This window comes from Schistocerca serialis, chromosome 4 (genome assembly GCF_023864345.2).
Source record: "Schistocerca serialis cubense isolate TAMUIC-IGC-003099 chromosome 4, iqSchSeri2.2, whole genome shotgun sequence".
NCBI classification, from domain to species: Eukaryota; Metazoa; Arthropoda; class Insecta; order Orthoptera; family Acrididae; genus Schistocerca; species Schistocerca serialis.
In genome coordinates this window covers 135,845,574-135,872,640 of record NC_064641.1, presented here as the reverse complement: position 1 = coordinate 135,872,640, position 27,067 = coordinate 135,845,574, and the positions used below count along the sequence as shown (strand labels likewise).

Below are 27,067 nucleotides of genomic sequence, written 5' to 3'. Positions count from 1 at the left end.
ATAGCCGTCATCTTTCAGATGTAGGAACACGCCTACCAACTTTCGTTTATGTCGCACGACTCCTTGGCGTTGCATTTTTTTTTTTTTGTCAGTGTATGTGTGTTAGTGTGTGTAGTAATGCGAAGTAATGGTTTGTGTTTATTTGTTTTATATAGCTTGATAATGTGATCGTGTACGAGGGCTATTCGAGAAGTGAGTTCCAATTGGTCACGAAATAAAACTGCTATGAAAATTCGATGAAGCTTTGCACATGCACTATGTGATCAAAGGTATCCGGACACCTGGTTGAAAATGACTTACAAGTTCGTGGCGGCCTCCATCGGCAATGCTGGAGTTTAATATGGTGTTGGCCCACTCTTAGCCTTGATGACAGCTTCCACTCTCGCATGCATACGTTCAATCAGGTGCTGGAAGGTTTCTTGGCGAATGGCAGCCCATTCTTCACGGAGTGCTGCACTGAGAAGAGTTATCGACATCGGTCGGTGAGGCCTGACACGGAGTTGACGTTCCAAAACATCCCAAAAGTGTTTCATAGGATTCAGGTCAGGACTCTGTACAGGCCCGTCCATTACAGGGAAGTTATCGTCGTGTAACCGCCACAGGCCGTGCATTATCAACAGGTGCTCGATTGTGTTTGGTGCCATCGCCATCTCCGAATTGCTCTTCAACAGTGGAATACAAGAAGTTGCTTAAAACATCAATGTAGACCTGTGTTGTGTTAGTGTCACGCAAAAAAACAAGGGTTGCAAGCCCCCTTCACGAAAAACACGACCAAACCATAACACCACAGCCTCCGAATTTTACTGTTGGCATGCGCACTCTGGGTGATGACGTACCCCGGGCATTCGGCATACCCACACCCTGCCATCGCATCGCCACATCGTGTACCGTGATTCGTCACTCCACACAACGTTTTTCCACTGTTCAATCGTCCAACGTTTACGCTCTTTATACCAAGCGAGGGGTCGTTTGGCATTTACCGGCGTGATGTGTGGCTTATGAGCAGCCGCTCGACCAGGAAATCCAAGTTTTCTCACTTCCTGCCTAAATGTCATAGAACTTGCAGTGGATCCTGATGCAGTCTGGAATTCCTGTGTGATGGTCTGCATAGATGTCTGCCTATTACACTTTACGAACCTCTTCGACTGTCGGCGGTCACGGTCAGTCAATAGACGAGGTCGGCCTGTACGCTTTTGTGCTGTACGTGTCCCTTCACGTTTCTACTTCACTATCACTTCGGAAACGGTGGACCTAGGGATGTTTAGGAGTGTGGAAATCTCGCATACAGACGTATGACACCCAATCACCTGACCATATTCGAAGTCTGTGAGTTCCGCGGAGCGCCCCATTCTGCTCTCTAATGACTAATGTCTAATGACTACTGATGTGGCTGAAATTGAGTACCTGGCAGTAGGTGGCAGCACAATGCACCTAATATGAAAAACGTATGTTCTGGGGGTGTCCGGATACTTTTGATCACATAGTGTACGTGCTGGGCAGAGTGTTTAGTATGCCCGTCGATCGCGTCACGCCGCTCTTTTCAGTTCTCAACGCACAGTGAGCACGTAGAGGGGCTTAGAAAACCGTGTCGCCTGCCAAGTATGAGGGCCTGGTGAGAGATTTCGCTTGATGTCGTGCAGCCCACATAACACAATTGCCACACGGTGCCTTCTTCAAGACAATTCTCGGCCGCAGTCTGCAAAGGCAATCAAGATGCTCCTGCAGCCTTTGCTAAGGGAAGTGTTTGATCACCCACAATACAGCCCGTAATTGGCTACCGCTGAGTTTCATCTCTGCTCACATGAACCGCTGGCTATGAAGACAACGTTTTGTCACAGACAACGAGCTTTAGATCAGCGTAGAGAATTCGCGGAAAGCACAGGCGGTTGCCTTCTATGACGAAGGTATTGTAAAGTTGGTACAACGCTACGACAGATGTCCAAGTCGAAGTGGTGACTATGTAGAAAAGTGGCTGGAAGATGTGCTAACTCTTGCAAATAAAACTTTTTTTTATTTTCACAGTGGTTTCCATTTTGCGACAGATGGGGACTTGTTTTGCGAATAGCCCTCGACGTTCCGAAACATGTTGTGTTAAATACATCACACATTTTCGACAACTAGTGCATAATAATCTCAGTACTAATTCTATTAGATGTTATAACTCGTCGTCCCCTTAAAATAATGCTGTCTGTTGTCGGCTGTTCATTTTTGGAACACAACCAACGACCATCTTAGAGACAGAAGTGATAACACTTTCTGCAGGACCTGACCATCATTTTGTAGCACAATGTTCAAGCACGTACAGTGCAAGCTGTTACTGATTTTTTTGACTGATGGGGCTGCTAAGTGTTATACCAACTACTGCACTCCCCTGACTTAATACCTCGTGAGTTCAACTCGATTTCTGAACCGAAGGAAACAGTTCACGGCATTCGCTTCAGAACGGCTATAAATTCGTCGGGCAATACACCGCGCCGCTCGAACTGTCAACACAACTGGCACTGCTAAGAGTATCCTAAGACTTCCACATCCCTGCAACGGGTTATACACAATGCTGGTGACTACTCTGAAGGTCAGTAAAACTTTGAAACAAGTATTTATTTTGTACGAGTTGTAAATAAATAGTTGCCACTATTAAAGTTTCAACCTTGGTAAACGAACAGTAAACATCGAAATACAGAATATAAACAACGTAAATCCGTAAAAACTCAAAAAACTTACAGCTAGAACATTTTGAAAGGTGGATTCGAATTCTGCACACCACACTTCACATTAGTTGATGTATCACATCCCAGACGCAAAACTGCTGCCGCGCAGTCTCACTGAAGCCCGACTCTCTACCTTATGGATGGGCTGCACCATTTTGTTTTGGGTTTTCCAGTGGTGTGCTATGGCACTGAGGCACAGGGATTTCAGTGTGTACCAGGTCGGCAGTCATTACCACAAAACAAACAAACAAACAAAGAATTACATAGGTAAGTTTACTCTTTTGAGGTCAGAATGAAAACGTTGTAACTGCGCACTGTACACATGTATACGTAACAAGCAAATTTATTTATCGATGGATTCCTCCTTGAGTAAACACAGTTTTTTCTTCTTTTCAACCAGACGTGTTTCGCTGAAGTTACAGCAACTTCAGTGGGTTTTTATTTGATTTCTACCAAACAACAGAAAAATTACTCTTTGTTATTTGTAGACATAAAATTTCAGTTTCGGAAGTATTCACAAATTGAAACAGAAATCTTTTAATACCTTGTTAACATATGCTCTAGTTTTGCAGCTTTCTGCACTTTGCAGTATAGGTGTTATTCCTTGAGAGTTTGTTATCTGCAACGATAAAGAAACTAATACAGAAAACTTATTTACATTGAAAACTACGTCTGTTGTGTCAAACGGTTGTGATTAACATTACTTCACACTACGTGAAAGGTTCTATGTCCATGTGTGTGTTTTTTTAGGTGTATGCAGTTGGTGATACCTACTTTTACAGGTTTGCACATTGTCTTCACTTTGAAACTGTACTAGTAACTTACACTGTCTCCATTTTTACAAGATACGAAAAGGAGATGGCGGACAGTTGATTGTGCCCTGGGTGGGAGTCTTGAATCTAGTTTTCACACTAGGCTGTATCTCTCTCTCGCCCCCTTCCTCTCTCTCTCTATGTGTGTGTGTGTGTGTGTGTGTGTGTGTGTGTGTGTGTGTGTGTGTATGTGTTTGTGTGGGTGGGTGGGTGTGTGGGTGTCTGTGCGTGTGTTGCGTCTGTGCGTGTGTTGCGTGTATGTGTGTGTGAGCGAATAAGGTAACACCATCTCGTTTTCGTATCTTGTAAATGGCGAGACATTGACGTACCTGTGCAGTGAAGACATATACACACACACACACACACATACATATATATATATATATATATGGACACGCAGTCTTTCGCACAGAGTAAAATAATTCACAACAATTTAAAATCCCAGGAGTGATTTTCGAAGTAAATAAGTTTTCGTTATCCGGAAAACTATGGTTCCAGATGACAAATTGTAGAAGGATAGCAGTCATATTATAAAGTACAGAAACTACAAAAACCACAGCATGAGTTAACAAGCTATTCAAAATTTCTGTTGAACTTTGTGAATACTTCACTTTAAAAAGTGAAAGTCTATGTGTACAGAGACGAAATAGCAACATTTCCTGTCATTGGTGGTGGTATTTGCTTAAATCTGGAAAGGCATGACAATACACGATTTCTTTCTTGTTTAGGGTCAGCACTGTCCAACTTTTCACCTTCTGATAAGAAGTACCATTGAACAGGTTGACTGAGTGGTCTATTACGTAAATAAACAGCATTTCGGATTCCTTGGACTTCCAGATTACAGCCAGACTGTCGCTTATATTCCTGTGCGTGGTGCCTCCGCGGTGAGTGACGCATAGCTCTTCTTGTCACAGGAATTCCGGCTGCACCGGCTGGACCAGGGCCCGTCCACCAGTGTGAAGCTGACGAGGGAAGATGCGCTGCAGTACTTCGAGCAGATGCAGACAATCCGACGCCTCGAGACCGCTGCCGGCAACCTCTACAAGGAGAAGATCATCCGGGGGTTCTGCCACCTCTACTCTGGACAGGTCAGGACAACTCGTCACTGGCCGCCGTTCCCAGAAGTCCGGGAAGAAGGGACGAATATTAAAGTGCCATAGAACATACACAATTTATTGAAAACGTAATTTTTTTACAAACACATTAAGTAGCTTCTCCCATTTATGTATGGAAAATTATATCCTCCGTATGGTTACTGAAGGCCGTGCGGCACGAGCAGTGGGTTGGTTCATTGAAGTTCTTGATGACACGTTCAGAAATATCTGGTGGGATGGCGTTAATAACCCCTTTAATTATTTCATTCCTCAATTGGTGTACCGTTTGTGGCTTGTTCACATAAACTTTTGACTTCATAAAGCCCCACAAAAATGTCACAAGAAGTAAGATCGCATGATCTGGCAGGCCATTTCTTGTTGCCACGTAAAGAGATAATTTTTTGAGGAAATTTTACATTCGGTAGAGAAAATGTTTCACGGGATGTGTGACATATCGCACCATAATGTTGATACCAAAAATCGTCATTTTCATCAATAAGAGGGGCAAACCAAGCAGGAATCACGTTTCGGTAACGGTCGCCGTTCACAGTGACGGCAGCTCCCTCATCATTTTCAAAAAAAGTACGGGCCGATCACTCCTCCTGCCCAGAAGCCGCACCACACAGTCGTGCGTTGTGGATGCATCTCATCATCCACAGTCACTAGCGGATTTTCGTTACCCCAAATTCTGCAATTCTGCTTACTGTTGTACCCACTGCGGTGGAAGTGCGCCTCATCTGAGAAAAATTCTTTTGTGAGGTTCGCATTCTCCGCTTGTCGAGTCAAGGCGCATTGAACAAATCGATGTCTCTTTCCATGAACTGCAGGCTCCAACTCTCGTGAAACACCTTTCACATGTATTTTCAGATCATTTGAAAGGGTTTCATTCAGTGAACTTGGCGATAAATCCAGTTGTTGAGTTCATCGGCGAACCGCTTTTCTGGCGCGTGGCCTCATTATCACGCACGACAGCAATGTTTTCTTGTGTACGGAAAGCAGTAGTCCTGTTTTCTTAACGTTTGAAACAAAAGTGGTCTCAAACTTCCGGATCAACTTCCGAACTGGTGGTTAGGTTGGAGCAGCATTATGTCCGAGTGTCACGCGCAATTCACGGACGGTTGTCTTGGAACTTGCACCGTTTTCGTAATAATTTATTCTCACTTTGATATGTTGCTCAGTTTTCATCTGTTCCATGATGCAGATAAACATCAAACAACAATGCTCGCCATACAAAAGCTATCACGCTACTAATGGGAATGATCGCATGTAACAAACATGAAAAAAACCACTCCTGCCAAACGTCATATGACAAAATACCGCAAAATTCAAAATTCGTCCTTCCTTCTCGGACACCCGTTACTTGTGTATGTTACTTGAGTTACGACGAATATGCTTTTCTTTATTTTTCTCGCCAGTCTTCTGGATGATTTGATGCGGTCCGCCACGAATTGGCCTCCTGTGCCAACCTCTTCATCTCAGAGTAGCACTTGCAAGCTACGTCCTCAGTTATTTGTTTTGATATCCTGTCAGAGTGAGGCGTTCCGTCTCGGCGCGGCTTCAACTGTTTACTCTATACTTCGTCTTTCCCCCTCTTTCCGATGCTTTTTTATAATCTTTTCTCTCATCCCATTTGTTCACAGGTTCCCGTTTCAGTGCCGTGTTTTAGTCCATAATTATCTCTTTTTCCTTGTGAAATTTCCCAAATTTTAAAAATGGTTCAAATGGCTCTGAGCACTATGGGACTTAACATCTTAGGTCATCAGTCCCCTAGAACTTAGAACCACTTAAACCTAAGGACATCACACACATCCATGGCCGAGGCAGGATTCGAACCTGCGACCGTAGCAGTCTTACGGTTCCGGACTGCAGCGCCTAGAACCGCAAGACCACCGCGGCCGGCCCCAAATTTTAAAGAAAGAATTGGGATCGGCCTGTAAAAGTGGCTTGAACACTGTAATGTAAGTATTCAGTCTTGCGGAAACTTTTTTATCACTGTGATACGGTCTTTGCGTAATACTGTTTACGGTCTTTTTCTTCTTTTTGTTCAGATTTACACCCGATGATGCAAAGTGATCTACGAAATCAGTCGCGCTTTTAATAAAAAATCTACAACAACTGTAGCTCCTTTTCTTGAACATATTCCCTTCTGGTTCGTGTACATATTCTAAGTTACCCGTCTTCACCTACAGTTTACTGCTATTCTTCTCAGGATTTCGAACAGCTTGTTAAATTGCACATTGTCGAGCGTTTCCTCCAAGCCAACGAATGTTTCTTGATTTTTCTCTCAGTCCCGCTTCCATCATCAGTTGCAACGTCAGAACTGTCCATCTGGTGCCCTTACCTTTTTGAAAGCCGATCTGAATGTCATCTAACAGATCCTGAATTTTCTTTTCCATTCTTCTTTATCTGATACTAGACAATTCTGACCTGGTTTAAGAGAAACGGAAAAGATGACAGTCGAAGCGTTTGAGATGTCGTTTATAGGAGGACGATAAAAACTAAGCTAATTTAAAAAAAATGAGAAATGAGATTTTCTACAGAATCAGCCAGGAAAGAAACGTATGGAAGACAATAGTTACAAGAAGGGATAGGATGACAGGGCATGTGGTAGAACATCGAGGAGTGACTTCCATGGTACTTGAAGTGACTGCAGAGAGCAAAAACTGTAGGGCAAGACAGAGATGGGGATATATCCAGAAAGTAATTGAGTGCGCAGTGAGCAAATGCTGCTTCGAAATGAAGGGGTTGGCACAGGAGAGGAAAACATGTCGAGACGCATTAAAGCAGTCAGAAAATCATGTTTTCTCAACCACGGAAACTATGTTGTAACTGACCATGACAGGTAGTCATCGGCGAATACGGTGTGGCCTCTTTGCTCTCGTGAGGCATGGGTCGCGCAGCGGGAGTTACTCGATGGTAACGCTCGCGTTTCACATTGTTTATGAGGTCTGTTGGGCTCTGACGACGGGCAGTGACCGGCAGCTCGGTAGTTGAGTCACGACGAAATACGCCTAGACAACAAAATACCCGAATAGACTTAGATAAAGGCTGCTGTAACATTGCCGAAATGTCGATATCATTCAGTGATATTTACTTTACGATATGACGCAGCTTGTAATCTCCTCCCTCCTTCCTGATTCCAGCTGTTGTCCTCAATAAGCAAAGTCTTTTATGAAAAATTTGAGAGGAGCGAAGATTACAGTAAACTTTCTAGTATACTTAGCTTTTCGTGTAGAGTTGGCTCCAGTTCTTCTTGTCTAGGGGTCTTATTCTTGAAGCTTAAATTCTGACATTTTAGGTCCTCATGGTTGAATTGATCTAAATAAATTTGAAGATTATTGTTGCAGAATTTTTTTGTTACACATTTTAGTGTATCATACAGTCTTTCGAATTTTCACATAAAACAAAGCCGAAATTACAAAACTACGTCCGATCACATCAGAGGCATGCTTACTACTATCTCACTCAGCCGAAATAACAGTATTCCAAAGGGTTTACAAGTTTCCATGACAAATGAATTTCTATTAATTTTCGATTATTATTTCATAAATGAATCCAGAAATAAACATATTAAACAGTACTAGATGGCGTAATTAATAACAGAAATTTTAAGTGTGCCAAATAATTCTCAATTTCAAATGTTTCAAAAAAAAATTTAACTATACCTTCAGAGCTAGTACTTATCGATTGTAACATCGAAAATAAAGTAATTCCTTTTCATAAATTTCAGCTTGAAATACAACACATTTTGTTTAAAAATTATATGAAAGTTTCCAAGTCTGCAGCTCGTGGTCGTGCGGTAGCGTTCTCGCTTCCCACGCCCGGGTTCCCGGGTTCGATTCCCGGCGGTGTGAGGGATTTTCTCTGCCTCGTGATGACTGAGTGTTGTGTGCTGTTCTTAGGTTAGTTAGGTTTAAGTAGTTCTAAGTTCTAGGGGACTGATGACCATAGATGTTAAGTCCCATAGTGCTCAGAGCTATTTGAACCATTTTGAAAGTTACCAGAAAAGCAGCTGAGTTTATACTGACCTGTCCAAAATTCGAAAAATAATACTGGTGTCGACAACTAGTGTTGAGGAAAGGTAGTTCTGGAGGAGGATGTCCCGTTACATGCTCCATATCCAGAAAATTTATGTTAAAGCAGGAATCAATATAGCTTTCTGGGTTACTTTCAGTATAACATTTGTAGTACTCCGATTTTTAACTTCCATTTAGAGCACCTGGAGACGAAAATTATTTTCCTTATAATATCGCAGGCGATCATATAGTGGTATTGCGAACACGTATAGCGTCAAATTTTGTTTTAATATTTTTCTGTCTCCTCGTTTGCTATTTCTGATCTATAAGAACGACTATGTTGACATATTTCCTCTCATCTACTACTCGCAGTGTCACACTTTCTAACCTAATTCCCACAGTTGGGCTATATTCCATTACCACTTTTTACCTTTCTTCATATTCATCTTATAATCTGTTTTGAAGACATTGTGCATTGCGTTTAACTGCTCTTCGCCGTTCTTTGGCGTCTATGAGTAATTGACAAACCTCATTGTTTTCTCTCAGATCTGACAATTAGGCTAACCTGAAACGAATAATGGGTGTTGTTGTCAATGTGGTGGCCTTCAGTTCAAAGAGAGCTTTGATGCAGCTCTCCACACTACTCTATCCTGCGCAAGCCTCTTCACCTCTCCATAACTACTGCAGCCTACACCCATCTGAATGTGCTTACTGTAGTCAATCTTTGCGACACCTCTACAACTTTTACACCCCCCCCCCTTCACCCACACCCACACAACCAACACTTCCCTCCATTATCAGATGGTCGACTACTCGATGGCTCAGAATGTGTCCTGTCAAACGATCCCTTCTTTTAGTACAGTTGTGCCACAAAATTTTCTTTTCTTCCCACTTCGATTCAGTAACTCCTCATTAGTTACACGATAGACACATTTAAGCTACAGCACTCTTTTGTAGTATCTCATTTCAAAAGCGTCTGTTCTTTTTTTTGCCAGAACTCTTTATCGTCGCCGGCTTTGTGGCCGAGCGATTCTAGGCGCTTCAGTCTGGAACCGCGCGACCGTTACGGTCGCAGTTTCGAATCCCGCCTCGGGCATGGATATGTGTGATGTCCTTAGGTTAGTTAGGTTTAAGTAGTTCTAAGTTCTAAGGGACTGATGACCTCAGATATTAAATCCCATAGTGCTCAGAGCCATTTGAACCATCTTTATCGTCTACGTTACACTTCCATACGAGTCTACATTGTAGACAAATACACCTAGAAAAACTTTCCAACACTTAACTTTACAATTGATAATAACAAATTTTCGTTCTTCAGAAACGCTTTTCTTGCTATTGCTAGTTTACATTTTGTATCCTCTCTACTTCAGCCATCGTTCCTTTCCCAAAAAGTAAAATCCATGTAAGATTTGCTGATGTAATTCTTTCAACATCGCTGGATTGCGTTCACCTGTACCCCATTATACTCGTTTTTGTTGGTTTTTATCTTACATCCTTGTTTTTAAGACAGTGTCCATTCCGTTCCTCTGTTCATTCAAGTCCTTTGCTGTCTCTGACAGAATTATTTACAATGTTATCGGCAAACCTCAAGGCTATTATCTCTTCTCCTTGATTTTAATTCCTTCTCCAAAATTTTCTTTGGTTATCTTTACTGCTTGCTCTATATACAGATTGGATAATATCGTGGATAAGTTACAATCCTGTCTCACTTCCTTCTCAACCACTGCTTCTCCTTCGTGCCCTTCGACTCTTATAACTGTTATTTCTATAGAACTTGTGTACAGGGTTTCTAACCTTTCGCTTCCTGTATGTTACCCCTTATACCTTCAGAATTTCAATGGCTGTATTCCAGTCAACACTGTCAAAAGCTTTCTCTGTGTCTAAAAAAATCAATAAACGTGCATCTACATCTCATCTACATCAACATGGATACTCTGCAAATCACATATAAGTGCCTGGCAGGGGGTTCATCGAACCTCCTTCGCAATAATTCTCTATTGTTCCAATCTCGCACAGCGCGCGTAAAAGACGAGAGCCCTGATTTCCCTTATTGTATTATGATGGTCGTTTCACCCCGTGTAGGTCGGCGTCAACAAAATATTTTCGCATTCGGAGTAGAAAACTGATGATTGAAATTTCGGGAAAAGATTCTGCCGCAACGAAAAACGCCTATGTTATGGTGTCCATCCCAAATTCTGTATCACGTTCGTGACACTCTCTATCCCGTTTCGCAATAGTAAAAACGTGCCGCCCTTCTATGAATTTTCTCGATGCACCCCGTCAATCCTATCTGGAAATAATGCCACCCAGTGCAGCAGTATTCAAAATAACGGCGTAGAAGCGTAGTATAGGTAGTCTCTCTAATGCATCTGTCACATTTTCTAAGTGTCCTGCCAATAAAACGCAGTCTTTGGTTAGCCTTCCTCACATCATTTTCTATGTATTCCTTGCAATTTAAGTTGTTCGTAATTGTAATTCCTAGTTGAATTTACGGCCTTTAGATTTGATTGATTTATCGTGTAACCGAAGATTAACGGATTTCTTTTAGCACTCATGTAGATGACCTCACTCTGTTCAATATGTAGAGTCAATTGCCAATTCTGCACTACATAGATATCTTTTGTAAATCGTTTTGCAATCTGTTCTGATCTTCTGATGACTTTGCTAGTCGATAAACGACAGCATCATCTCCAAACAACGCAAGACGGCTGCTCAGATTGTCTCGTAAATCGTTTTTACAGATAAGGAACAGTAAAGGGCCTATAACAGTATCTTGGGGAGCTTTGCCTTTCTTTACCTGTCTTCTAAGTCATAGGCTCAGTATTGTTTTGCGTCTTTCTATATTTCTCGAGAACCCAAACTGATCTTCCATGACGTCGATTTCTACTAGTTTTTCGATTCTTCTGTAAATAATTCGTGTAAGTATTTTGCAACCATCACTTATTAAATAACTGATTGTGTAGTATTCACATATGTCATCACTAATTTCTTTGGCTTTTCCTTGTTTCTAATGAAAGGAAGTAAAATGAACCGCAAGCCATCGGTAACTGGTAATTTCTTTATTGTCACAACCGGTTTCGCTGCATTAAAACAGCGCCCTAAGGCGGAAACAGTGTCACATTAGCGCCCCAAGATGTCCCCAACGCTCATAGTCAGAAATCAAACCTCGGAAGAGCAGGAGTCGTCAAAATAAATAAATAAAACCGAACATCTGGGCGAATAGCGCGGTGGCGTACGTTTGCTGGTTGCGAGGGTACAGCACGGAAGGCGGTCAGGTGCATGTTCCTCTTTTACTTATTTTGACGGCTTCCCCTCTTCAAGAGTTTGATTTCTGACTGCGAACGTTGGGGTGTCTTGATGCGCCATTGTGACACTGTTTTCTCTCGAGGATGCTGTTTTAATCCAGAGAAAGCGGTTATGACAATCAAGAAACCACCTATTACTTATGTCTTGCGGTTCATTTTACTTCCATTCAATATGAAGGTTAACGACTGCAGCTGCCCGCATTACGAAGTTCTGTGTTTCCCTTCTTTGCTTTGTACTGGCTTGCCATCTGTGCTGTTTGTAGTCATAGAGACGATTCTCTTTTAAGAAAACCCGTCTTTAATTTCCATGTAGGTGGCGTCTGTCTGTCTCATGCATACTTCTTCAGCTTTGTATTTCTGCTCTAGCAAATTCTGACTTGTCATATTTAATACTTTCTGTCAATATTATTTTCTGAGGTAACTGATAAATGATAAAATTCGGCGACCAGGGCGAAGTGAGGTTTGACGTAGCGCTGTACGCTATCTGATGAAAAGTATGTAGGACACCTCAACGTAATGTGTAAGTGACCACTAGATGTCACTAGAGGCAGACCCCCACCCCTCAGTGTAAAAGGAGGCAGGGAATATTGTGTAGCCAGTAGAGAAACAATAACAGGAGTATGAGTGGGTCAGAAGAGCTCAATAACATTGAATCCTTAGATATCACCTGAGTGACAGATCTGTCAGAGACATTTCATACATTCTAAAGCTCTTCAAGTCGAGTGTTGGTGGTGTGATTGAAAAGTGGAAACGCAAGGGAACAACGAAAGCTAAACTGGGACCAGGAAGAACTTATGCACTAAAACGGACAGGGACCTTCGAGCATTGCGAAGGGTAGTTGTAAAAATATCTCATGAAATCAGGAGAAGGGATCACCTGTGAGTTCTAAAGTGCAACCAGAAGTACAGCTAGCACAATAACATACACAGATTTCTCTATTCTGTGCTCAGCGGTGCGTGAAATAGTGTAAAGAGTGATATCACTAGAAAGTTGACGACTAGAAACGAGTAGTTTAGGGGTGATGTATCACGGCAAGGTGCTGGGTGGATTTGGGTTTGACGAACGCCTGGGAGCGTTACCTGTCAGCATGTATACTGCCAACAGGGAAGTACAGAGGAGGTGACGATACAATGTAGACGTGTTCTACGCGCTTAAGAAAACGTTGAATTCGAACGATGTAAATAAATTTTACAGCACTGTGTATAGTAGAGGAACAGCTGCGAAACGATGATTATATCAGCATGACAATACACCCTGTCATAAAACAGTATCTGTGAGACGATGGCTTATGGCCAGTAATATTCCTGAAATAGACTTCCCTATTCAGAGTCTTGACCTAAATCCAATGGAACACCTCTGGGATGAAGTAGAACGTCGACTTCGCTCCAGTATATGTGAGGCAATGGTTTGTGGGCAATAATATTCCTGAAATAGGGAGCCCTGCTCAGAATCTTTACCTAGACGCAGTGGAATACCTTTGGGATGGAGCAGAATGTCGACTTTGCTTTAGTATCTGTGAGACAACGGTTTAAGGCCAACGATATTCCTGAAACAGACTTCCCTGCTCACAAGGGAACCTCCCCATCGCACCCCCCTCAGATTTAGTTATAATTTGGCACAGTGGATAGGCCTTGAAAAACTGAACACAGATCAATCGAGATAACAGGAAGAAGTTGTGTGGAACTATGAAAAAACAAGTAAAATATACAAACTGAGTAGTCCATGGGTAGCATAGGCAACATTAAGGATATTATGTGCACAGGAGCGCCGTGGTTCCGTGGTTAGCGTGAGCGGCTGCGGAACGAGAGGTCCTTGGTTCAAATCTTCCCTCCAATAAAAAGTTTAAATTTTTATTTTCAGACAATTATCAGAGTTCAGCCACTCACACATAATCAATTTCGCTCTCCAAACTTCCAGGACGTGTTCAGATTTGCTTGAACATATGCAGATTTTCTTGGACATATGCAGGATTTGACGATCTGCACACGTAAAAAATTTGAAAACGTTAAAAACATGTTTTGACAGAGCACAGAGAAAACTGTGCGACTGTGAAACTGTTGCATTCATTTGTTGCAGTTTATCTGACACACTCTTATGTTTTCATCACTTTTTTGGGAGTGACTATCGCATCCACAAGAAAACCTAAATCGGGCAAGGTAGAAGAATCTTTTACCCATTCGCCAAGTGTGCAAGTTAGGTGGGTCGACAGCATATGACGCACATGCCGTCACCAGTGTCGTATAGAATATATCAGACGTGTTTTCCTGGATCAAATGTTTTCGGTTTCCATTGGAGAGGCACGTGCTTTCGTCTACTATAGTTCAATTCTTTTATTTTGGCGGCTCGCGCATGCCCGCCCAGACGCGGGAGATTGCTGCGTTGCCAGTTGCACACGACGCACGCGCCAATAGAAGCAGCGCCATAGTATAGCATAGTTCGCAAGCTTACGTTTAGGGGGGAGCGCGCAGTTCATGAAGTAAAGCCACCACGGTCGCATTAACCCTTTCGCTGCTACAAAGACGTGCTCCCTGCATTCCGCGCTGTGCGCGATTTTGTCACTGCACTGCTTGCCTGTGCAGACACATCGTGTTCCGACTGCTTTGACACTCGTACCATTCGATTCCACAAAAACTATTTGGCCCAAAAATTAGCTTTTTATACATCTTCTTGACTGATACCTTCCCCCCATAAATGACTTAATTTTGTTTCGATGTTCAACGCAGTTATTATGCAGCATTAAATATAGTAAACCATTGCACGAAATTTTGAAGAGTTTGCAGAGGTATAAGTCCATAGAGTAAACTTTCCGTATGGTCCATTTTAGTTGCCACAATGTTGAGAATGAAATGTGGACAAGATACCTAAATTTCATATAAAATTTACTGTATAACAATATCTCATTTAAGTACCACATAGGTGTCGTATGTAATAATGAGAAATATTCCGTCTTTCGCGACTGTAATAAAAGTTTTATTTACACCAGATGCGTTTGGCTTTATTTTAAAGCACTTCAGTTAATGAAAGGTATGGCACATACACAATGGTACTCACATTCTCTTTCTTGTTTTTGTTCCACAGTCGCAGTTTTACCAATGGTACTGAAATATATTGCTCTTCTGCAACTGTAATAAGCGACTTATTTATACCAGACGCGTTTCTCTCTTTTGAAGCATACGGAAAGTATACGCTATGGACTTATACCTCTGGAAACTTTTCAAAATTTCGTGCAATGCTTTGTGCTGCATAATAACTGCGTTGAACATCGAAACAAAATTAAGTCATTTATGGGGGGAAGGTATCAGTCAAGAAGACGTGTAAAAATCTAATTTTTGGGCCAAATAGTTTTTGTGAAATCGAATAATAAGTGTGTCAAAGCAGTGGAAACATCATGTGTCTGCACAGGCGAGCAGTGCAGTGATGACAAAATCGCGCTCAGCGCGGGTTGCGGAGAGCACGTATTTGCAGCAGCGAAAGGGTTAATGAAGAGACAAAGCACTAGAAATTTCAAAAAATTGCATTCAAACGAATATAATTCGTGACGAAAGGCACTTCGATATTGTTTTTAAATAATGAAAGTACTAAGCACCGCACAAGGTTTGAACTCATAACCTCTCACGTAGTAGCCCAACATCTTAACCGTTTCGCTATCACAACCCGTCTGGCTACTGATTGCCATGAGAAGTATAACACGTCACGCAAAATACTGACGTATGAATTGACTATGAATTACTCACGCTTCGTCGAAGTACAATAGGAAATAAACAATTATCGCCGTTCTTTAATGCGAAAAAGCGGTTCGTGAGATTGATACAAACACCTTTCCTTGCTATCGCCTGAATTAGGAGTCTTATTGCTTGTTTGGTTTAATTAATTAATAGAATATGAAGCAATTGGTATGTTGTTGTTGTTGTGGTCTTCAGTCCTGACCGAGCGGGGTGGCGCAGTGGTTAGACACTGGACTCGCATTCGGGAGGAAGACGGTTCAATCCCGCGTCCGGCCATCCTGATTTAGGTTTTCCGTGATTTCCCTAAATCGCTCCAGGCAAATGCCGGGATGGATCCTCTGAAAGGGCACGGCCGACTTCCTTCCCCATTCTTCCCTAATCCGATGAGACCGATGACCACGCTGTCTGGTCTCCTTCCCCAAAAACCAACCAACCAACCTTCAGTCCTGAGACTGGTTTGATGCAGCTCGCCATGCTACTCTATCCTGTGCAAGCTTCTTCATCTCCCAGTACTTACTGCAACCTACATCCTTCTGAATCTCCTTAGCGTATTGATCTCTTGGTCTCCCTCTACGATTTTTACCCTCCACGCTGCCCTCCAATGCTAAATTTGTGATCCCTTGATGCCTCAAAACATGTCCTACCAACCGATCCCTTCTTCTAGTCAAGTTGTGCCACAAACTTCTCTTCTTCCCAATCCTATTCAATACCTCCTCATTAGTTACGTGATCTACCCACCTTATCTTCAGCATTCTTCTGTAGCACCACATTTCGAAAGCTTCTATTCTCTTCTTGTCCAAACTGGTTATCGTCCATGTTTCACTTCCATACATAGCTACACTCCATACAAATACTTTCAGAAACGACTTCCTGACACTTAAATCTATACTCGATGTTAACAAATTTCTCTTCTTCAGAAACGATTTCCTTGCCATTGCCAGTCTACATTTTATATCCTCTCTACTTCGACCATCCTCAGTTATTTTGCTCCCTAAATAGCAAAACTCCTTTACTACTTTAAGTGTCTCATTTCCTAATCTAATCCCCTCAGCATCACCCGATTTAATTTGACTACATTCCATTATCCTCGTTTTGCTTTTGTTGATGTTCATCTTATATCCTCCTTTCAAGACACTGTCCATTCCGTTCAACTGCTCTTCGAAGTCCTTTGCTGTCTCTGACAGAATTACAATGTCATCGGCGAACCTCAAAGTTTTTACTTCTTCTCCATGAATTTTAATACCTACTCCGAATTTTTCTTTTGTTTCCTTTACTGCTTGCTCAATATACAGATTGAATAACATCGGGGAGAGGCTACAACCCTGTCTCACTCTCTTCCCAACCACTGCTTCCCTTTCAAGCCCCTCGACTCTTATAACTGCCATCTGGTTTCTGTACAAATTGTAAATAGCCTTTCGCTCCCTGTATTTTACCCCTGCCACCTTCAGAATTTGAAAGAGAGTATTCCAGTTAACGTTGTCAAAAGCTTTCTCTAAGTCTACAAATGCAAGAAACGTAGGTTTGCCTTTCCTTAATCTAGCTTCTAAGATAAGTCGTAAGGTTAGTATTGCCTCACGTGTTCCAACATTTCTACGGAATCCAAACTGATCTTCCCCGAGGTCCGCCTCTACCAGTTTTTCCATTCGTCTGTAAAGAATTCGCGTTAGTATTTTGCAGCTGTGACTTATTAAACTGATAGTTCGGTAATTTTCACATCTGTCAACACCTGTTTTCTTTGGGATTGGAATTATTATATTCTTCTTGAAGTCTGTGGGTATTTCGCCTGTCTCATACATCTTGCTCACCAGATGGTAGAGTTTTGTCATGACTGGCTCTCCCAAGGCCATCAGTAGTTCTAATGGAATGTTGTCTACTCCCGGGGCCTTGTTTCGACTCAGGTCTTCAGTGCTCTGTCAAACTCTTCACGCAGTATCTTATCTCCCATTTCATCTTCATCTACATCCTCTTCCATTTCCATAATATTGTCCTCAAATACATCGCCCTTGCATAAACCCTCTATATACTCCTTCCACCTTTCTGCCTTCCCTTCTTTGCTTAGAACTGGGTTGCCATCTGAGCTCTTGATATTCATACAAGTGGTTCTCTTCTCTCCAAAGGTCTCTTTAATTTTCCTGTAGGCAGTATCTATCTTACCCCTAGTGAGACAAGCCTCTACATCCTTACATTTGTCCTCTAGCCATCCCTGCTTAGCCATTTTGCATTTCCTGTCGATCTCATTTTTGAGACGTTTGTATTCCTTTTTGCCTGCTTCATTTCCTGCGTGTTTATATTTTCTCCTTTCATCAATTAAATTCAATATTTCTTCTGTTACCCAAGGATTTCTATTAGCCCTCGTCTTTTTACCTACTTGATCCTCTGCTGCCTTAACTACTTCATCCCTCAGAGCTACCCATTCTTCTTCTACTGTATTTCTTTCCCCCATTCCTGTCAATTGTTCCCTTATGCTCTCCCTGAAACTCTCTATAACCTCTGGTTCTTTGAGTTTATCCAGGTCCCATCTCCTTAAATTCCCACCTTTTTGCAGTTTCTTCAGTTTCAATCTGCAGTTCAAAACCAATAGATTGTGGTCAGAGTCCACATCTGCCCCTGGAAATGTCTTACAATTTAAAACCTGGTTCCTAAATCTCTGTCTTACCATTATATAATCTATCTGATACCTTTTAGTATCTCCAGGATTCTTCCAGGTATACAACCTTCTTTTATGATTCTTGAACCAAGAGTTAGCTATGATTAAGTTATGCTCTGTGCAAAATTCTACAAGGCGGTTTCCTCTTTCATTTCTTCCCACCAATCCATATTCACCTACTATGTTTCCTTCTCTCCCTTTTCCTACTGACGAATTCCAGTCACCCATGACTATTAAATTTTCGTCTCCCTTCACTACCTGAATAATTTCTTTTGTCTCGTCATACATTTCATCAATTTCTTCATCATTTGCAGAGCTAGTTGGCATATAAACCTGTACTACTGTAGTAGGCATGGGCTTTGTGTCTATCTTGGCCACAATAATGCGTTCACTATGCTGTTTGTAGTAGCTAACCCGCACTCCTATTTTTTTATTCATTATTAAACCTACTCCTGCATTACCCCTATTTGATTTTGTATTTATAACCCTGTAATCACCTGACCAAAAGTCTTGTTCCTCCTGCCACCGAACTTCACTAATTCCCACTATATCTAACTTTAACCTATACATTCCCATTTTTAAATTTTCTAACCTACCCGGCCGATTAAGGGATCTGACATTCGACGCTCCGATCCGTAGAATGCCAGTTTTCTTTCTCCTGATAACGACGTCCTCTTGAGTAGTCCCCGCCCAGAGATCCGAATGGGGGACTATTTTACCTCCGGAATATTTTACCCAAGGGGACGACATCATCATTTAATCATACAGTAAAGCTGCATGTCCTCGGGAAAAATTACGGCTGTAGTTTGCCCTTGCTTTCAGCCGTTCGCAGTACCAGCACAGTAAGGCCGTTTTGGTTAATGTTACAAGGCCAGATTAGTCAATCATCCAGACTGTTGCCCCTGCAACTACTGAATAGGCTGCTGCCCCTCTTTAGGAACCACATGTTTGTCTGGCCTCTCAACAGATACCAGTCCGTTGTGGTTGCACCTACGGTACCTGTATCGCTGAGGCACGCAAGCCTCCCAACCAACGGCAAGGTCCATGGTTCATGGCTACAACACTGTAAATATGACCTTAATTTGTACTTCAACACTTCGGTTCTTTCTCCAAACATCAGTACAAGAAGAGTTCCATAGATGGGCACCTCCTTTACTGCGTGTGGTAGGTATCAGCCACTTATCCTCATTTTACGCTACTACCATCATTTCACACACCCATCCCATTCCCTCCCCAATCCCATGTATAGTTCTGAAACTAACACTTTTTATATTTATTTTTATTTATTTATTTCTGCTGTCACCCAGTAAATGAATATGTTGTGTGTTTGTTTCATTGTTGAAGGTTCATTATGGAACATTCAAATACTACTTCTCTTATATACCTGCATAAGTGATAATTCAAGCATAAACAGAACAAACTTGAAGTGATATGATCCTAGATGTCAGTTCCTAGAACACTTAATCTGTATGATATCTATCTCTCTTTAAATTTTGAACAGCTGAAGTAAAGGCTGATAGCAAACCTTGCAAAAATTATGTGCAAAGCTTCACAATACAAGACAGACCTTTACTTATGCCAGTAACAAGGTTGAATTTTTGTGAACATTTTCAGGTATAAGGGGCAATCTACCATCAAACATATCTATTGTCATACCCATAAAATTGGTATAAATAATGCTTTTTCCAAACTTTCTATAAAAGAAAGTCTGCTATCAAGACATTGCTTTTGTTCTATTGCTTTATTTATGACTGAACGTTTCTAAAACTGAAGACACTCGTCCATGCTCTGCTCTGCAGTCGAGATCTAGCAAAGTCGTTCTCTGTTCATTGTCTGTCTGTGTTTTGTGACGTCAGATGCGCAGAACGAACCTGAACTCGGCCGCCAACATAAATGACGCGCACTTTAATCGCACGGTTTTGCGGCGCGGTCACAAAACGCAGACACTAAACTTATTTCAGTGAACAGAGACGTCAATGAACGAACGGACAGATCATAACTTTGCAAAAATAAAGTAAGTAAACTTTTCGCTCGACGGTAGACTTGAACCAAGGACCTCTCGCTCCACAGCTGCTCACACTAACCACAGGACCACAGCACTCCTGCGCCCAGATTATCCTTGATGTTGCCTGTGTTGCCCATGGACTACTCAGTTTGTATATTTTGCTTATTTTTTCATAGTTCCACACAACTTCTTCCTGTTTTCTCGACTGATCTGTGTTCAGTTTTTCAAGGCCTATCCACTGTGCCAAATTTTAATTAAATCTGAGGGGGGTGCGATGGGGAGGTTCCCTTGTCAGAGTCCTGACCTAAACCCAGTAGAACACCTTTGGGTTGAAGCAGAACGTCGACTTCGCTCCAGTATCTGTGAGACAATGGTTTACGGCCAATAATAGTCCTGAAATAGACTGCCCTGCTCAGAGTCCTGACCTAAACCAAGTGGAACACCTCTGGGATGAACGAGAACGTTGAATTCGCTCCAATATCTGTGAGACAATGTTTTATGGCCAATATATTCCTGAAATAGATTGCCCTGCTCGGAGTCCTGACCTAAGCCTAGTGGGATGGCACATCTTTGGGATGAAGCAGAAGGTCCACTTTGATAAAATGGTTTATGGCCAATAATATTCATGAAGTATGCTGCCCTGCTGAGAGTCCTGACTTAATCCCAGTGGAACACCTTTGGGATGAAGCAGAATGCCGACTTCGCTCCAGTATTTATGAGACAATGGTTTATGGCCAGTATTATCCCTGAAACAGACTGCCCTACTCCGAGTCCTGACCTAAACTCAGTGGAACACCTTTTGGATGAAGCTGAACGTTGATGTAGCTGCAGTATCTCTGAGACAATAGGTTAAGTCCAATGATATTCCTGAAACAGACTGTACTGCTCAGAGTCCTGACCAAAACCCAGTGAAACACCTTTGGGATGAAGCTAAACGTCGATGTAGCTTCAGTATCTCTGAGACAGTAGTTTAAGGCCAATGATATTCCTGAAACAGACTTCCCTGCTCCGAGTCCTGAACTAAACCCAGTGGAAAACCTTTGGGATGAAGCAGAGTGTTGACTTCGCTCCAGTAACTGTGGGACAATGGTTTATGGTCAATAATGTTCCTGAAATAGACTGCCGTGCTCAGAGTCCTGACCTAAACCCAATGGAACACGCTTGAGATCAAGCAGAACAACGCCTTCGCTCCATATCCCAGTGCTCAGCATTACTACCTCCTCTGGTTTTGGCTTCCGAGGAAGAGTGGCTACTATTCCTCCACAGGCACTGAGAGACCTTTATTAAAGTGTTGGTAGCTGAGCTCCAGCCGTCGTAAAGGCTAATGGCGGACAAATTCCATAATAATGTCCACTAATAGATGTTCGGATGCTTTTGATTAGACCTCTGGAGAAGCTCCACTTTCAGAGTGATTGCAATGCGTTCGGCGGCACTGTTGCAGGAGGCGGTGGCGGTCGGCATGCGGTGTGTGATGCGGCCGCAGGACTCTGTCATCTCGGCGTACCGCGTGCACGGCTGGACCTACCTGATGGGAGTGCCGCCGCTGGGGGTGTTGGCCGAGCTGACGGGCCGGCGCTCGGGCTGCGCGCGCGGCAAGGGCGGCTCCATGCACATGTACGCCCACAACTTCTACGGCGGTAACGGCATCGTCGGCGCACAGGTCGGTCGCTCCAGCCGCTCGTCTCAACTACTGCTGTTGATGAAAGATCGATATATTGATACATCGATATTTTTCCAAATAACGTCGATAAATATTGGTCGATACTACACAGTGTATCGGTGTCGAAAGGCAATATCGGGTGCCGATATTTTTGATTTATATTGTATTTTTTACCAAATTTTCGGTAAATAACAGTTCTTTTGAAACTGTAGTAAAACATAATTCTGCTTTCACTGTTTGAAGGAGTCTTACTATTTTTTGAGCAGTCTTTCTCTTTGACTGTGTAAAGCCAGTATAGGTGACACAAAGAAGACGTCCGACTGCGCCTGGCGGTGGCTGTGTGAATAGAATAACAAGATTTCCGATGTGAAGAAATAGCACACCAGTTGCGTTACAAACAATTTTTCACGCAACTAGCATGCTCCTTCTTCACACTGGCATTCTTCAAAAACAGTTGCTGAAAATGACGAACAAAAATCTAAATGACAAGACTGGTCTTTACGGTGGACGGAGACGTGCGAGGGGAAATGCTGACGTACTCGGTGCTCGGCGCTACTAACACAAACTGCAACGTTTAACTTCACCACGCAATTTTGACACTACAACTGCTAGTTTGCTAGCGTTTTCAGAAATGCAAAAATAGGGCAGCCAACAAGAAGTGTTATAGATAAATCCGATATATGACGGAATCGAAAGGTTGAGCCATCGGACGCCTTTTATCGTGCCACCTACAGGCAGTTACCATTGTTAGCAAAGTGGTTGTAGCCAAGCGCTCACTTGGATCGGTTACCTTTCAATTCTTGCTCTAACGGGAATAAGCAGGCTGATAGCTTGTTGATGTCCAGAATATCCAAGAATAAATCAATACTTAAATACACAGCTCTAAAACCGGCGGTATATTTACAATGTGCAACCGATGTTTTTATAGGCCGTTACATCGATATTTTTTCCGTCGATATATCGATACATTTTAGTTATATCGGGGGCAATAATGATATTTTTTTAAATATAAATATATCAGATTACCGCCAAATTTTAAAAATATCAACAGTCCTACTCTCAACCGGCTGAACATTCTCCCCACTACTGTCTCTGTCCACTCCACCACACGACCGCAAACTAACACCAACTGATGTCACTGACTTCATCATAAGAATAAACCTAATGTAAACATTTCAATATGTATTCTTCCGCTTTTGCTGGAATTTCATGGGATGCCATTTCACGTGGAGCGGAAGTCAAGATGTTTCGAGTACAGTCACAGCCTAACATAACCAGTCACGACACACTCTGGTGCAAAAGTTGTTACCATTTGTCAGATGGAGCGATACTAGCGCTCCAAGCGGTGAGAAAGCAGTCACATGCGTCGTAAGGATGATGATTGTTTTCAGTTATTTTCTACTTAATGAACGAAATAGTTTTACAGTTTTGCGTTACTTGCGTAATTAAATTACCAAGACAAATGAATTATAGTGAAATACATTTAAAAAGAGCTGAATCACAATGATTCAATGACATAAACTACAGCTTGTTTCTGAGGAAATACTTTCGAATATGTGTTGATTTGCAGCTTATTCAGCTGAATATTTCATGTATGAGAAGCATATATTTCTGTGTTGTCTGTTGTTATTATCATAGGCACTTTCATTGATGCTTAAAATTTTTTTTATCGGTTCTAGTGAATCAGCCATTCTTATGCTTCGCTCGGCTTTCTAATACAGGGATATTTTTATAAATGTAATTACGTTTCCAGAATGAGATTTTCGCTCTGCAGTGGAGTGTGCGCTGATATGAAACTTCCTGGTTACCGGAGCACGGCTCGCGCCCGGTACTCACAGCTGTACTTCTGCCAGTGCCTCGTCTCCTACCTTCCAAACTTTTACTTTACAGAAGCTCTCCTGCGAACCTTGCAGAACTAGCACTCCTGAAAGAAAGGATATTGCGGAGACATGGCTTAGCCACAGCCTGGGGGATGTTTCCAGAATGAGATTTTCACTCTGCAGCGTGCGTCGTACCGGGCGTGAGTCGTGCTTCGGTAGCTCAGATGGTAGAGCACTTGCCCGTGAATGGCAAAGGTCCCGAGTTCGAGTCTCGGTCGAGCACACGGTTTTAATCTGCCAGGAAGTTTCGTTAATTACGTTTGCTTCAAAAGCTAATGTTTTGAAGATTCTAGCCGTTTGTGGCTCGTATTTAGCAACAATAGGCTGTTTTCCTAATTTTAAAAATATGGTTTGGATTGTTGTTATTCTGATTGATCATGACATATGAATAACATTTACGGTTAATATTCTCACATACCATCAGTTATTTTCATGTAATTAAAGCTTAAAAATCATGAAATATCAAGCTCTGGTCACGTGATCGAAAACGCTCTGTTATTGGCTGATGTTCTGGTGATGTCACAGACTAGGAGCAAGACGATACTGTACGTGTGTTGTGGAGCGTTAGACGAAATTACGAGGTTTTCGCGTAATTTTTTGTGAACAGTTTAGCTATTTAGTAATGAAAAATAGGTTACAACTTTTAAGTAGCAATAGAAAGGAATTTTGTGAACGCTGATAGTGGAAGAGTTGAGAACGTTGATGCGTTTATGCTCCACGCATTCAGAGGGGCGATATATGCAACAACGGACATTCTTGTCCCTGCTCCCTGCAACACCGTTAAACTCGCTCAAAACTAAGGAATTATAGAACTCGGGGTTATCACCTATGGTTGGTCGGTAATTACACACACAAAGCATGGAAATTGCATTTATTAATCACTGAGACAAAACGAACAAACATGGCAGAAGAAAAAGTTACACGACGAGAAGAAGCTAGAACAAACGCAGTCCAAAGAAATAGCAGTCAAAGATAGGGTACTCTGCGCCAGAGACGACACAGAGCCCCCCCTCACCCGGTAGTTCGGAGCACGGCGGAGGGAAGCTTCATCACACGAGTTCATAATCTTCGTGCCAGCGCGGTGGTTGTAGGCGGAGGCCGGCGCGAGAAGTAGGCGCATCGGAATCTGCAGTGCAAGGGTCCTGTGGTTCCAACGGCTGCGCAGGTGGAGAGACATCGGCTGAAGGCAGGTGGGCAGCGTCGGGAGGCAGGAAGGTGAGTGACCACGCCGGTTTCAATCGATTAACACACACAGTCTGTGGGCGCCCGTGTAGGTGGATGATGAATGTGTCCGTACCGCAACATAGCATGCGGTGAGGGCCCGAATAAGGCGGCTGCCAGGCTGTTCGCACAGTGTTGTCCCATAGCATCACAAAGTCACACGAAGCAAGGTTCTTGTGGACGCACACAGGCAGGGTGGAGTGAGGGGATGGAAGAGGGGTGCAGAGGCGTGTGACGTTTGTACGAACCCATTCAACCAGAGAGGGAAGATCCACAGTAGTGGCTGATGGAAGGATGAGGGGTTCGCCGTATAGGATCTCAGCAAGTGAGGCGTTCCAGTCTTCTTTATGGGCTGAGCGAATATCCAGCATGACCCACGGGAGGGCCTCGGACCATAGGCCACCGTGGCACATAAGCATAGCCTTGAGTGTGTGGTGCCACAGTTCGACCAGGCCATTCGCCTGTGGGTGGTAAATCATAGTGTGAAATTTGACAACGTCACAGAAATCGCAAAGTTCGTAGAGTTGTGCAAAGAGGATGGACTCAAACTGGAAGCCCTGGTCGGTCATGAGAGACAGGGGACAGCCGAGACGAGTAACCCAAGCTGAGATGAAAGAGCGTGCGATTGTCTCGGCCGTGATGTCAAAAAGAGGGACCACCTCGACCCAGCCAGTCACGTGGTCAATTATCTATAAGATTTATCTGTAACACTCAGAAGGGGTGAGGGGACCTATGACGTGGTTATCGACGTGCTGAAGACGCCCCTTTGGAATTTCAAACATAATCCAAGGAGGTTGAGCGTGCCTGTCGATCTTACTGCACTGGCACAGGATGCACACACAGGTCCAAGTGCGGCAGTCGTGCTTCACGCCGGGCCAGACAATGCGCTCCTTAAACAGCCGTGTTGTGGCTCATTCCAGGATGGGCCAAGATGTGCAAGGCAGTAAAGACGCCGTGACGAAGAGTGGTAAGAACCAGGAGGTGGGGTGTGGCCGCAGTGGTGTCACAAAGGACAGGGATCGTCGACCCGTGTACTATAAGGGGTTGGACAGACAGCGATGATTCGTTTTCTGATATTATTTGCTGTATATCATCGTCTTCAGCCTGAAGTAGGGTGAGCTCTTCCAGATTCACCAGTGCAGTTAGCATGCAGATGCAGGAAAGGTAGTCTGCCACAACATACTCCACTCTGTGAATATAGCACGCGTTGGAAGAGTGCTAACAGATGTAATCCATATGGCGGAAATGTCTCGGTGGCAGGTCTGTAGTAGAGTTACGAACAGAATTCACTAGTCGCTTGTGATTTGTATAGATCGTGAAAGACCGCCCCTCGAGGTCACAATGGAAATGTTTAATCGCCTCTTACACTGCGAGGAGCTCACGGTAGGAAGCTGACGATGTAGTCGGTTTCTTGGAAAAGAAAAAGAGGGGTTGGGTGGAGTCAGCGGTGTGCTGTTGTAAAACAGTGCCCACAGCTAAGTCACTGCGTCAGTAGTGTTCGAGACACAGGCCTCAGGATCAGGGTGGACTAGTGTGATGGCCTTGGTGAGGGCAGTTTTAAGGTTACCAAATGCATCGAGCATGGGTTTGGTCCACTCCAACTTCAGTTTCCCAGTGGTGTTCTTACAGGAGAGGGCGTCGGAGAGGTCCATTTGGACAGAGGCAGCCTGAGGAATATGGCGGCGATAAAAATTATCCATACCCAGAAAATGATTGAGCTGAGCATTATTCTCAGGGAGAGGGAGATCAACTGATTTCGACATGAGAACTCGTTGGTCGGAGGCCGTCGGCAGAGATGGTATGGTGTGGAACACAGTTGAGATTTATCATGATTGATGATCACATCATTGGCAGTGAGGGCCAAACAAACTGCATCGAGGTGAACTTGATGCTCCTCAGTGGAGGAGGAAAAGATCAGTACATCATCTAAGTAAGCATAAGCAAATGGCAGAGGGAGCAAAATGGAGTCAATGAACTGCTGCCATGTTTGCACA

General features: G+C 43.0%; 1 protein-coding gene across 1 annotated transcript in view; it reads left to right on the top strand.

Annotated features, from left to right (window-relative positions):
• The window catches only part of LOC126474040 (pyruvate dehydrogenase E1 component subunit alpha, mitochondrial-like), a 121,258-nt gene that overhangs the window by 52,841 nt on the left and 41,350 nt on the right, over positions 1-27,067 (top strand). Inside the window, exons 3-4 of the mRNA XM_050101452.1 lie at positions 4,435-4,608; positions 21,754-21,972. Coding sequence (XP_049957409.1) covers positions 4,435-4,608; positions 21,754-21,972 — 393 coding nt within the window. The remainder of the gene's footprint in view (positions 1-4,434; positions 4,609-21,753; positions 21,973-27,067) is intronic.